At 44.2% G+C, this 14,571-nt stretch overlaps 1 protein-coding gene across 4 annotated transcripts in view; it reads right to left on the reverse strand.

Annotated features, from left to right (window-relative positions):
* Positions 1-14,571, reverse strand: part of COPS7A (COP9 signalosome subunit 7A) — a 24,442-nt gene continuing 9,871 nt past the window's right edge. For 2 of the 4 annotated variants that reach the window (XM_080661288.1, XM_080661286.1), the window contains exons 2-9: positions 6,020-6,220; positions 5,322-5,526; positions 3,204-3,279; positions 2,883-2,971; positions 1,709-1,911; positions 729-834; positions 415-566; positions 1-247 (exon numbers count right to left, since the gene is read on the reverse strand). In XM_080661288.1, the coding sequence (XP_080517414.1) occupies positions 208-247; positions 415-566; positions 729-834; positions 1,709-1,911; positions 2,883-2,971; positions 3,204-3,279; positions 5,322-5,483 (828 nt within the window). In that variant the 5' untranslated portion in view covers positions 5,484-5,526; positions 6,020-6,220 and the 3' untranslated portion in view covers positions 1-207. Of the gene's footprint in view, positions 248-414; positions 567-728; positions 835-1,708; positions 1,912-2,882; positions 2,972-3,203; positions 3,280-5,321; positions 5,527-5,906; positions 6,221-14,571 lie in introns of those variants that run through there. The other 2 variants (XM_080661289.1, XM_080661287.1) reach the window with 2 other exon arrangements.

The raw sequence follows: 14,571 nt of genomic DNA on the forward strand, positions 1-14,571 counted from the left end.
TACCAACAAAACATGACTTGTACTTGCCTCCTCCCTAGAGAAGGTGTGATCTATGCTTGGGGGTGGGGGAGAGAAGAAGAGAGATGAAAGGTCATAAACCTAGAATTATCAGCTGGCCAGGGGCACAGGAAGGCTCTTTGAGGACTCCTAAGGGGCAGGCAGGCAGCTGGGACCCTGTATCCCCAGGGGAAAAAAGCGACAGTCCCTTCAGTTCGACTTGGACCAAATCTTGGCGCTCCCTCGGAGCCTGGCAAGGAGAAGAAAGAGAGAGAAGCTGCAAGGAATCCCCTAATCTCTGAAGGTTCCCCCCATTCCCTACCCCCTGCAAATGACTAAAGGGAGTGAAGGCAGCCAGGTCTCTGAAGAAAAAGCAAGGCACCCCTGAAGCGAGCAATTCCTGCCACACTGGCTCACCCCTTGCCCTTTGAGGCTTTCTTGCTGGGCTGGCGCTGGTTGGTGCCAGCAGCTGGTTCTCTCAGTTCAGTCAGGTGTTGCTCGGGGTCCTGAGATGTGGCTGCGGCTGCTGCTGCTGTTGTAACTTTAATGGTTTTTTTAAGGTTGGCGACCTACCAGGATGAAAGGAGTGGGGGATAACAAGGAAGGTACCAGAACCTGTCAGTCCTGCCCACCTTGTTTGTCTGCTACAGCCGTTGTCCAAACCCCTCTGCATTTGACAGCTGGCCCTGGCTGAAGGAGCTTGGGTTTGTCTCACTCCCCTGCCAGCTCACCTCACTCTCAATCTGCTGCTTCAGGCCCAGCTGCTGCTCCTTGTGCTGGTTGGCACGGCTCACCTGCTCCTCAATGCCTGACAGCACTACCTCGCAGCCCACACACCTGCGGGAATCGGGAGAGGTGTCAGCAGAAGAGAGCTGTGATCATAGGCTCACTATAAACAGACGCAGAAAGAACCCTAGATCCTGATATGCAAACCCTTGTCTGAGTTAGGAACTCTCACCAGGGCATCTGGAAACGACCTGCAACAATATTCCCAGGAGCCAGAAGGACACTCAGGTAGGATAAGAGAGGTATAGGGAAGTGAACGGAGTGATGTGCAAGATGGGAGTAGGAACTCAAAACTAAAATGGGATAGGGGGCCGAAACCGGTTTGGCTCAGCGGATAGAGCATCGGCCTGCGGACTGAAAGGTCCCGGGTTCTATTCCGGTCAAGGGCATGTACCTTGGTTGCAGGCACATCCTCAGTGGGAGGTGTGCAGGAGGCAGCTGATCGATGTTTCTCTCTCATCGATGTTTCTAGCTCTCTATCCCTCTCCCTTCCTCTCTGTGAAATATCAAAATATATTAAAAAATAAATAAATAAAATGGGATAGGGGCTGCTAAAGAGAAAAAAAAGTGTACTAATTAATTAAAGTTAGACAAGGACACAAAGAGAAAGCAGAAGTGGAAGAGGCCCAGGACCTGTGGACAGTGTTGGTTACAGACTGGGTTGAATCCAGCCTAAGGTAACCAACCTCCCAGTGAGGATCCTGTCGAGTACAACTCATCTTTCCCTCCCCCAATTATGATACTAAGGACACCATCTCCTGCTTGCCTCCCAAGCCCCTCCACTCCTGTCTTCTCTCAGAAGGAACGAGCTCATTTCCCTTCATCCTCTTGAATTCCAACTCTGCAGCCCAGCCCTCACCCTCCAAAGCACCTCTCCCTTGCGTGGGGTGAAAGAGAAAAGACAGTGCCAAGACACAGGTCTCACCACTCCTGTAGGGTTCGGGCAATGGCACTGAGGTCCTGGCGCTGGATGTCCCGTCCAATGCTGTAGTCAACCTCCAACCGCTGATTGCGCTGGTCCAGGGAGCCACGAAGCACGTCGGCATACACAGCCTCTATGACAAGGTCTTCCAGCTGCCGCACATTACGCAGGGCAAGGGCCTCCAGCAACACTGCATATGGGATACACTGGAGCCGGGGAGGTTGGGCTGGGATTTGTGAGGTTCTGCCATAGAGGACTTCCAAGATTCTTCACTCCTTTCCCCCGCCTAGGCTCACCTGCCTACCCTCCACTCCTATTCCCAAATCATTTCTTCTAAAAGGTTGGTTCTAACACAAAATAAAAGTATTACTGCCTGAAAAATAACAGCATGGGAAGGGCTATTTTAAATAAAATATACGACTTGTGCTCTCCTACCACCCTTACCTCTCACACCAGAGGAAGAAAGTGATTATCTGCCTGGGTGTTAATCCTCTGTCCAAGCTTAGGGTAGCATACAGACCTGCTCAAGATCAGCTTGAAGCTTGACATAATGGAAGCATGTGGTGTGGGAGAGGTCTAGAGTTACTGTTACCATTTATACTCAGTATACTTCCAAACAGGCTTCTCACAAAAGACAGCCTGATTTAAGTAAAATCATTAGAATGATGGGAGAATCTAGTAATGATTGGGAGAGTGCAAATGGACAGGAGGGGGATATTTAACAAAAAAACAAACCTAACATGGAATACAGAAACACTTCTGGTTATATATTTCTTATTCTAGCCATAGAAGTCTAGCACTTCACCGGAAGAGAGAGCCTTGTTTCCAGCTCTGAGCGTGGCTGTATGCATGGGCCGTTCTATAGTGGGAAGGAGGGTGATCCTTGTAAAACAGTGAGTGGCATCCCAGTTGCTATTTTGACCCCACACACAAAAGATGGAACTTAAGTTGATTGAAAAATAAAAACAAAACAGACAACTAAGAGAAAAATACTCAGCCTAAAATGGCTGCAGATGATGGAGTTTAGATACAGATCTGGGAAGAATGTGGAGGGGAAGGCAGGAAGAAGCAACAGTGTATCAAAGGCTGTCCCAGTACAAATTCCCTTCAGATGGCCCTTGTGAAGGGACATACAAAAGGATGCTCTGTGGCTCATGACTGGGGGACTGCCACTCACCTTGACTTTGGCAGCTAGGGTGACGACGGATAGGTGTCGAAGCTTATTCTTCTGAGCCTCTGTGAGTGGGGGAAGATTCCGGGCTTCAGCTGGGAAAAAAGGACAAAGTAGGAAATCCTGATTTCCTTTTTGTGGGAAGGCCTAGGCCCTAGCCTGTCTCTTGCATTTTTTTTCAAGTTTTCCATGCTGTTTCAGGCCTTGACCTTGACCCCATGTATCTAAGGGATCTAAGTAGGATATCTCGGGAATTTCTCTTAAGTCCCTCCAGAAATTGCCCTCCTCCCACCCCCACTACTCCCGAGCTCCAGCCCCTCTGGTTACCTAAGTAGTCAGCATATGTCCCATAAGCAAACACCGTGAGCAGGCGGAATGTGGAAGCGAAGTCACTGTCAGCCAGCTGCAAGAATATGAGGGAAGAGATGACAGGAAGGGCCTCTATTCACCCTTCTCCCAGCCTTACCCTGCTTTGAATCCCACTTTCTGGCCCCATCATTCCCTTCCATTAGCTCTCACGGCTCACTGAAAGGAACTCTGCCTCTCTGATCACTCTCCCCATAGGAAGGCCTCATTTCCATCTCTAAGTCCTTTGTTTATACTACTCCCCCCGCCCCCATCACAATGCCCTCTGCCTCCATAGCCTCCAATTCCTACCCTAAATTCAGAGTTGAGAACATTCAGTGTTCAGTATTTCACACACACACACACACGCACACACACACACCAGACATTGCAAATGGTGTTTTTTATTTGTAAATTTAGTGTTTATATTTGTAAATCTGATTCTCTTTAGGCAGTCTGCTATACTCTCCAATTCACCGGACTCCTGCCTCAGCCTCACTCATCTCTAACAGCTGCATGGCCTAGGCAGCCATTGGAATTTGTGGCCTCTGCTTCAGACCTGCTTCACTAGGCTTTCACCACCCAGGCCAGCCCACCCAGATCTCCGAGTCTCTTCCTATCACTGGTCACTCATTCTGACACTTAATCAAAACCTGCCTAAGGTTGTTACCTAAGAATATCTTTCTCTTCAACAAGATGACAGGCCCAGTCTTTGGTATCCCTCTTAGGTCAAGCAGAGTTAAGCATCAGTAGTTGTCTCTCTCAATAAATAACTTGCTAAATAAATGATTTGTATATGTATATCCATTCATCTGATCTCTAACTGAAATGTAAGCTTCAGAAGTACTGTTGTCTTTTACTTTCCTGGCATTCCCAGACAACCAGCAGAGTGCTAAACAGGCATCCAATAAATACTTTTCTTCACCTTGATTGACTCTGCTTAGTTCCATTGCAGGGGAAAGCCGGGGAAGAAGGCAGCCAGTTTTCTCTATACCACAGAGTAATCCCAAAAGGTTAAATCCACTGACTCAATCACTGGCCATTGACAACTTAATTCACAGTTTGCCCACATACCAGTCATAGCAGCTCAGGACTTGGGCTGGTTTCATACATCTTGGCAATCTACCCACTGTGGATTGTAAACTCTTAACTCTACCACTTCTGTGTGAACAGTTCTCTCTACTGTGTTTCTAGCACCTTGCCACATGTTTTGGGGAAAAGATGCTTTCTATATGATCTAACTTAAGTGAATTTGCATATGGTGCAAAGGGGGGTGGGGAGAACAGGGTATGCCAATTTCACATTCATTCCTTCCATTTGTACCAGACTTTTCACTTTCCAATAATCTCACCTGATTTCTACAGCAATGGTGAAGAGCAGTATCAGCTCCATTTTTTATTTATTTCTTTTTTCTATTTGTTGTTCCATTTATTTATGCATTCATTGGTTGAGTCTTGTATTTGCCATGACCAGGGACCAAACCCACAACCATGGCATATCGGGACAAGCTCTAACCTAAGCTACCCGGCCAGGGCACAGCTCCATTTTTAAAAGAGAACACTGAGACCCTAAAATAAAAGTGACCTAATCAAGGTGACGTGATTATTAAGAGCTATTACATTGGTAGACAAGCTGGAATCTAGTCTCCTATTCTCAATCACATGCTCTTTTGCTTAAAAATAAAAAAATATGCCCTAGCCAGTTTGGCTCAGTGGATGGAGCGTTGGTCTGTGGACTGAGGGGTCCCAGGTACAATTCCAGTCAAGTGCACATGCCCAGGTTGCGGGCAGCATGCAGGAGGCAGCCCATCAATAACTCTCTCTCATCATTGATGTTTCTATCTCTCTCCCTTCCTCTCTAAAATCAATAAATATATATTTTTAAAAAGAAAAATAAAAAATACTGGGTTTCACAGGTCATTCATCCTCAAAGGGAAACTAAGCGTTTACTTGTGCAGTACTCCTGCAAGATGCCAGTTAATCATCATCCTAATATTGTTCAATTGAATGGTTATGGGGTTGCAAAGTGAGCCCTGCCCACCCATCTAATTCAAACGTTAGCCCCAAGCTTCCCTGTGGGCTATCCAGGCCAGGAACCCACCTCTCTAACATTAGGCATATCCAGCAGTTCCCCAAACACGTAGACACCAGGGGCCTCCAGCACCTGGTGGATGAGTGTGGCCAGCGCTGCCCCCTTGGCAGACTTGGCTAGGAGCAGAAATTGCTCCTGGTTCTGCCCTGTCACCTTCACCTCGGCACTCATGGCTGCACTGAGCTGGGGGGACGTGGGCTCAGGATGTCTGGAGCTGCAAGGAAAGAGGATGTGAAGCTGGAGGTCCCTGGGCATTGGGAGGATAAGAAGCACAAGGGCTAGGGCTGACTGCAGAGGCACAGAATCCCTTCTGCAATGAGGAATCAGAGATGGAGCTGTCTAAAACTTGGATCTAGGACTCGTCAAATCCGACACACCTTGAAGGATGTCTGACTGAGACAGGGTTGCCACGCCCAGTCTGCCCTCCCCCCACATCCCTGGGCCTAATCCCAAGCCCTACCACGTACACCCCATTGAACCCCAAGGCACAGGATGCAGTGGGGGAAGGGGTGTCACATGGTGTCTACCCCAACGACAACGCTCCTTCTAATCTCCACTGGTGCCCCGCAAGTGCCCCCCACCACGTGACCTCACCCTCACGATCCTTCCACGTGGCTCCGCCCCCTCCCTTAAAGAGGCCGCTCAGAGACTGTGGGCTCCCGCAGATTGCCGCGTCGTACCCTCGATTAGATTCTGCGGGCCGCTACCTGAAGCTTCGCCTTCCAGATCACCGGGCGGGGCCGCCGCTCCGTCACCTCCGGCAGCTGTTCCGAGTCTTTCCTGCCACCTCCCTTCAGGGTCGCTCTGGCGGCTAAACTCTATGGCTGACTTCCGGCCGTACTTCCGCTCTTACCAGGCGGGTTCGGGGCGGGACGTGTCCCTTTCCCGTCTTTCGACTGCTGAAGCGCCTGTGAACGACATAAGCATTCTACTCTCTGATTGGTTGGTGAGGAAAGACTGACGGGCTCCTTTTTTTCTGCTTTGTTTTAATAAAACTTTATTGTGGGCCTTGGCTAGATTCTAAATGCAGAGGGAGCGTCTGGTCTCAGGCAGGTATCAAGTGACTGTGTTTAACAAGTCTTGATCAGCCCTGGCGCGGTGGTTCAGTGTCCTCTCATACACCAAAAGCTTTTGGGTTTGAGAATATCATGAGGAAGTCAATTCTCCCTAAAGGGATTATAGATTCAGTACAATCCTAATGAAAATACCAACAGGCTTTTTTGTGAATGTGTGGAACTGACAAACCGATTCTAAAATTTACATGAAAATGTAAAAAGCCAATAATAGCCTCTTGAAGATGAACAAGGTGAAAAGACTTGCTTTACCAGATACCAGGACATAATTGCAAAGCCATAATAATTAAGGTAGTATAGTATTGGCACAAGACAGATAGATAAATTGACCACTGGAACAAAATACATAGGCAGAAACAGATTCACAAATATATAGACAGTTGATTTATGAGAGTTTGCACTTTTTAAAAAATACATTTTTATTGATTTCAGATAGGAAGAGAGAGGGAGAGGGAGATAGAAACATCAATGCTGAGAGAGAATCATTGATCGGCTGCCTCCTGCATGCCCCACACTGGGGATGGAGCCCACAACCCAGGCATGTGCTCTTGACTGGAATCGAACCCGGGACCCTTGAGTCCGCAGGCTAACGTTCTATCCACTGAGCCAAACTGGCTAGGGCGAGTTTGCACTTTTGAGCAGGAGAGAAAGGAAGCAGATTTCAATGTGCTGTGACAATTATCTATATGAAAAAATAAAACAAACCCCTACCTTAAGCCATACAAAAAAATCACCCCCCACTATATGATATATTAAATGTAAAAGACAACCCAGCCAGTGTGGCTCAGTGGTTGAGTGTCGACCTAAGAACCAGGAAGTCATGGTTCAATTCCCAGTCAGGGCATATGCCTGGGTTTCCCCAAGAGGGCGGGGGGCGTTCAGGAGGGCAGCCAGTCAATAATTCTCTCTCATCATTGATGTTTCTCTCTCTCTCTCTCTCTCTCTCTCTCTCTCTCTCTCCCTTCCTCTCTGAAATCAATAAAAACAAAACAAACGTAAAAGGAATATTAAAAGCCTTTTAGAAGATAATATAGAAAAATATATACATGAATTCAGGATAAGGAAATATTTCATAAGAAATATTCAAGTACACTAACCATAAAGGAAAAGATTGATACATTTGACTACATTAAAATCAAGAACATCTGTTCATCAAAAGACAAGCCACAGAATAGAAGGAAGCACTTATCCTATATAATAAGGAGATAATATGCAAATTGACCATAACACCCTCACAAGATGGCCACCCCATGTGGTCACAAGATGGCCAGCACAATGTGGTCACAAGATGGTCATGCCCATGTCATCACAAGATGGCGGCCCCCATGTATTCACAAGATGGCCACCGCCATGTTGTCACAATATGGCTGTGCCCATGTTGTCACAAGATGGTTGCGCTATGCCATCACAAGATGGCTGCCACAAGATGGCCGGCAAAGGAGGGCAGTTGGGGGCGACCAGGCCAGCCAGGGAGGGCATTTAGGGGCAACTGGGCCTGCAGGGGAAGGCAGTTTGGGGGACCAGGCCTGCAGGAGAGGGCATTTAGGGGCGACCAGGCCGACAGGGGAGGGAAGTTGTGGGCAACCAGGCCTGCAGGGGAGGGCAGTTAGTGGCAATCGGGCCAGCAGGGGAAGGCACTTGGGGTTGATCAGGCTGGCATGGGAGGGCAGTTGGGGGCCATCGGGCTGGCGGGGAAGGGCAGTTGGGGGCCATCGAGCCAGCAGAGTAGGGTAGTAGGGGGTGATTGGGCTGGCAGGTGAGGGCAGTTGAGGGCGATTGGGCTGGCAGGGGAGCAGTTAGGCATCGATCAGGCTGGCAGGCAGAAGTGGTTAGGGGCAATCAGGCAGACAGGCAGGCAAGCAGTTGGGAGCCAGCAGTCCCGGATTGTGAGAGGGATGTCAGACAGTCGGACATCCCCCGAGAGGTCCCAGATTGGAAAGGGTGCAGGATGGGCTGAGGGACAACCCCCCACAGTGCATGAATTTCATGCACCGGGCCTCTAGTAACATAACTGGCAAAGGATGTGTTCAGGATTTATAAAGAACTTTTTCAAATAAATAGGAAAAAAATATCCTAACAATAAAAATTATAAACGTGAACTAAAGATCTGAAATAGCACTTTACAAGAGGAAATCCACAAGGTCAACAAAATATGAAAAGGTGCTCAACTTCATAGTGATCAAAGAATTGCAAATTAAATCCATAATAAAATACCACTGGATGTCCCAGAATAGTCTAACGTCTGAAAATATTAAGTGTTGATGAGAATATGGAACAAGAGAAACCCTGATATACAATTAATGGGAGTATAAGTGGTTAAATCACTTTGGAAAAGAGTTTAGCATTATCTAATAAAAAGGAATACACCATATAATACAGTAATTCCACTCCTATGTATATAACAAATATATATACAGTAGTATTATTACATATACATACATATATAACTTCAAAAGCAGACAAAAGAAACTATATTGTTAAATAATGTACACAGATATAGGCAAACTGTTAAGAAAAGCAAGGAAGTGATTTCTATGAAAGTCAGAATACTGCTTATCTCTGTGAGGAGGAAATGGTGTATGACAGAGAAGAAACACACAAATCCTTTGTGAATACTGGCCAGGTTCTTTTAGTTAGCCTGGATGATGGTTACACAACTATTCCCTCTATAAGTATTCTATATTTTATATTTATGTCTTTTTGCATTTATCTTTTTTTAAAAATATATTTTATTGATTTTTTTTACAGAGAGGAAGGGAGAGGGATAGAGAGTTAGAAACATTGATGAGAGAGAAACATCGACCAGCTGCCTCCCGCACACTCCCTACTGGGTATGTGCCCGCAACCAAGGTACATGCCCTTGACCAGAATCGAACCTGGGACCCTTGAGTCCGCAGGCTGACGCTCTATCTACTGAGCCAAATCGGTTAGGGCTCTGCATTTATCTTTATGTGTTATATTTCAAAATAAAAGTGAGCTTTACAAAGCATTTAGTTCAACATGCAGACATGACAAAACTCTTAACAGATTAGGAATAAAAGGGGACTTCCTTAACTTGATAAAAGTTATTTTATTATTTCTAAAAATATTTTTGTATTGATTTCAGAGAGGCAGGCAAAGGGAAAGGTAGAAATACCAATGATGAGAGAGAATCATTGATCAGCTGTCTCCTGCACACCCCCTACCGGGATTAAGCCCACAACCTGGGCATGTGCCCTGACCAGGAATCAAACCATAGTTCAACACTCAACCACTGAGCCACACCAGCCGGGCTAAAAGTAATTTTTTTAAACTACAGCAAACACCATTCTTACTGAGAAAACACTGGCAGTGTTTCCTTTAAAGCCAGGAACAAAAGAAAGATGCCAGCTATTACTACTTGTATTCACATTGTATTAAAGGCGAAAGCCAGCACAAGAAAAGGAAATTAAAGCCATGATATTGGAAAGGAAAAAGCAAACTGCTATATTTGCAGATGATATGATTGTAGAAATTCAAAAAGTTTATAGAAAAATTATTGTACAGAAGAGAGAGCTTATCAAGGTAGTTGGCTCTAAAATCATTATTGCAAATCAACTGCATTTCTATATTCCAGCAAAAACAATTCGAAATGTAATCTTAAAAATATCATTTACCATAACAGAAAAGCAATAAAGTATATACTTTAGGAAGAAATAAAACAGGAGATGTACATTATCTGTATGCAGAAAATTATACAACTTCATTGAAAGACATTAAAGACCTAAATAAATGGATATCCCAAATCCATGATAAGAAGTTTCAATGTAAAAAATATGTCAATTTGTCTTGAATTGGACTTTGGATTCAATGCAGCTCCAACCAAAATCCTATTGAACTTGACAAATTGATTCTAAAATAGAGCAATGACCAAGAAGTGGCAAAATACTCCTGAAGAAGACTATATTGGCAAGGTGGTGTTTGCTCCAAGAGATAACTACATTTACTTTAAATTTGTAGGATTTAAGAAAGTGTGTTATTGGTGCAGGTTTTTAAAACTTGACAGAAACAGATCCATGTATATATAGAACTTTGATATATAACAGAATTAGCAAAGCAGATCAGGCAGAAAGGAGGGACTGTTTAATAAATGAGATTAGGAAAACCAATTTTCCATATTAAAAGTAGATCCTAGCCCTGGCCAGGTAGCTCAGTTGGTTAGAGCGTAGTCCCGATATGCCAAGGTTGTGAGTTCGATCTCTAGTCAGGGCTTATACAAGAAGCAACCAATGGATGCATAAATAAGTGGAACAACAAATTGATGTTTCTCTTTCTCTCTCTTCACAAGGGTAAACAACCAATACTTTACAGTGTTATCTGTTGCCCATGTTTTTGGATATTATGTTTTGTGTTCTCACATCACATCATATGTACAAAACTCTCATCTGTGTCTCCTGCTTCTGGTGAGAAGAGGAAGGCAATTACTCAAGATGAAACTCAAGGTATTTGTCCAACTGTAGGCTAATGTAAGTTCCGAGCACATTTAAAGGTAGGCTAGGTTAAGTTATGATGTTCTGCTGGATAGGTGTAGTAAATGCCTCTTATTTAAAAAAAAAAAAAAAATATATATATATATATATATATATATATATATATATATATATATATTTCAGAAAAGAAGGGAGAGGGAGAGAGAGATAGAAACATCTATACTAATAAAAGGGTAATATGCAAATTGTCAGGACACCCTCACAGTAACAACCAAACAGCAGGCTGTGTGGGATGACAAGGCCAGCAGGGGGGTTAGTGAGGGATGACCAAATGATTGAACAGCAGGCTGCATGGGGCAACAAGGCCAGCAGGGGGGGGCAGTTGGGGGCTACCAGTCCAGCGGGGGGGCAGTAGGGGGTGACCAGGCTGGCGGGGAGGGGACAGTTAGGGGTGATCAGACAAGCAGGCAGGTGAGCAGTTAGGAGCCACTGGTCCTGGATTGTGAGAGGGATGTCCGACTGCCGGTTTAGGCCAGGGATCGGGCCTAAACCAGCAGTTGGACATCCTCCAAGGGGTCCCAGATTGGAGAGGGTGCAGGTTGGGCTGAGGCAACCCTCCCCCCGTCCTGTGCACCAATTTCATGCATTGGGCCTCTAGTCAATGATAAAAGAGAATCATTGATCAGCTGCCTCCTGTATGCCTCATACTGGGGATCATGGAGCCTGCAACCTAGGCATGTGCCCCAACTGGGAATTGAACCATGACCTCCTGGTTCATAGGTCAATACTCAACCACTGAGCCACTGTGGCTGAGCATGCATTTTCAACTTGCAGATATTGAGAAGGTTAACTTGAAATGCAGGCAGATGGGGCAGGGGTCCAGTGGAAAACAAAGGCAGGTGAAACAGGCAGGAAGCAATCAAGTAGAAATAATAAAATGTTTCTGGACTCAAAGCGGGAGGCATGGGAAAACAAGGGAGGGCCTGCAATAAACAAGATAGACGAACACATAGAAACAGAGAAAGTTCAGCATAGGAACAGAAAAGCAACACATAAAAACAGGGAAAGTTTAGGTCCGTTGCTGGGCAAAAACAATTGAGGGGATCAATCAGGTGACAACATAGGTAGACATAGAGCAGGCTTGTAGCAAATATATACCCCTGGACTACAAGGCTTTAAGGAGCATTCCACTATTGGGTTCCCGTCCCCTTGCGGGGAGTCTGAATCTGACTGTAATAAATTTTCCACACTTTTGCTTAAATCTTCTGGTCCGCATAGCTCATTCTTCAGCATCGAGAGACATGATCCCGGAAAAACACCTTGGCTCACCGTTACAGTTATCAATATTTTTTTTACTTACAATGGGTTTATGGGGGCTATAATCCCATTGTAAGCCAAGAAGCATCTGTACATAATGAAAAAAGTCAAAGAACAGGTCACTAATATCTTCACAAAGAAGAAAATATTTGCAACATATAGAACTGACAAAAGATTCATATCCAGAATATATAAAGAACGCCTACAAATCAATTAAAAAAATACAAACAACCCAAATGATCAGGCATTTCCCAGAAGAGAAAATTCAAAAGGCTAATAAGCATATGAAAAGATGTTCAACTGCATTAATAATCAGATATGTGCCAAATAAAACAAAATGAGATACTTGTGGGTTGGCAAAAATTAAGTAGTCTAAAAATACAAGTGCTGGAGAGAATGTAGATAACTCAAGTATTGCTGGTAGGAGTGTACATTGAAAAAATAACAACTTGGCATTCTTTCTCAAAAATGATTATTACTTGTTTTTCCATTCAATATTATTTTGTATTAGTTTCAGGTGTACAGCATAATGGTTAGATAATCATGTACATTACAAAAAGATGATTATTCTTTTTTGTTTTCTAAAATATATTTTATTGATATTTTACAGAGAGGAAGGGAGAGGGATAGAGAGCTAGAAACATCGATGAGAGAGAAACATCGATCAGCTGCCTCCTGCACACCTCCTACTGGGGATGTGCCCGCAACCAAGGTACATGCCCTTGTCCGGAATCGAACCCGGGACCCTTCAGCCCGCAGGCCGACGCTCTATCCACTGAGCCAAACCGGTTTCGGCAAGATGATTATTCTTATATCTCACAGCCTAGCAGTCTCACTGATAGATATATACTCAAGAAGAACTCACACATATACAGGAGACAAATGAAATAATGTTCATAGCAACAATATTTATAATAGCAAAAAATCATAAATCCATCACCCATGTTTCTCTCTCCCTCTCCCTCTCTTTCTAAAATCAGTAAAATCATATTTTTTTTAAAAAAAGAAAAAACAAACATATACCAGAGTGTTACATGTAATATAATATAATACAAATACTATATTATAATATACAATTTTATTATATTGAAAGTAAGCAAGACTAAACAACGTATTTATTGTTTAAGCTTACATCCATTTGTGAGAAAACTGTATTTTTTTAAATTTCTTTATTGATTACGGTGTTACATATGTGTTCTTATTCCCCCCTTACCCCCCCATCCCCTCCCCTCATGCCCTCACCCCCCTGTTGTCTGTGTCCATTGGTTAGGCTTATATGCATGCATACAAGTCCTTTGGTTGATCTCTCCCTCTTACCCCCACCCTCCCCTGCCTTCCCTCTGAGGTTTAATAGTCTGATCGATGTTTCTCTGTCTCTGGATCTATTTGTGTTCATCAGTTTATGTTGTTCATTATATTCCATAAATGAGTGAGATCAAGTGATATTTATCTTTCTCTGCCTGGCTTATTTCACTTAGCATAATGCTCTCCAGTTCCATCCATGCTGTTGCAAATGGTAAGAACTCCTTTTTTAAAAATATATATATTTTTTTTTATTGATTTTTTACAGAGAGGAAGGGAGAGGGATAGAGAGTTAGAAACATCGATGAGGGAGAAACATTGATCAGCTGCCTCCTGCACACCCCCCACTGGGGATGTGCCCACAACCAAGGTACATGCCCTGACTGGAATCGAACCTGGGACCCTTCAGTTCGCAGGCTGACGCTCTATCCACTGAGCCAAACCGGTTAGGGCAGAACTCCTTTTTTACCGCAGCGTAGTATTCCATTGTGTAGACATACCACAGTTTTTTAATCCAGTCATCTGCTGATGGGCACTTAGGCTGTTTCCAAATCTTAGCTATGGTAAATTGTGCTGCTATGAACATAGGGGTGCATATATCCTTTCTGATTGGTGTTTCTAGTTTCTTGGGATATATTCCTAGAAGTGGGATCACTGGATCAAATGGGAGTTCCATTTTTAGTTTTTTGAGGAAATTCCATACTGTTCTCCACAGTGGCTGCACCAGTCTGCATTCCCACCAGCAGTGCACGAGGGTTTCTTTTTCTCCGCATCCTCGCCAGCACTTTGTCGTTTGTTGATTTGTTGATGAATTGCCATTCTGACAGGTGTGAGATGATACCTCATTGTCGTTTTGATTTGCATCTCTCAGATGATTGGTGACTTTGAACATGTTTTCATATGCCTCTTGGCCTTCCTTCTATCTTCTTTCGAAAAGTATCTATTTAGGTCTGTTGCCCATTTTTTGATTGGGTTGTTTATCTTCCTTTTGTTAAATTGTATGAGTTCCCTGTAAATGCTGGAAATTAAGCCCTTATCGGTGATAACATTGGCAAATATGTCCTCCCATGCAGTGGGCTTTCTTGTTGTTTTGTTGATGGTTTCTTTTGCTGAGAAAAA

Source organism: Plecotus auritus (assembly GCF_963455305.1).
Source record: "Plecotus auritus genome assembly, chromosome: 3".
In the NCBI taxonomy this organism is placed as follows: Eukaryota; Metazoa; Chordata; class Mammalia; order Chiroptera; family Vespertilionidae; genus Plecotus; species Plecotus auritus.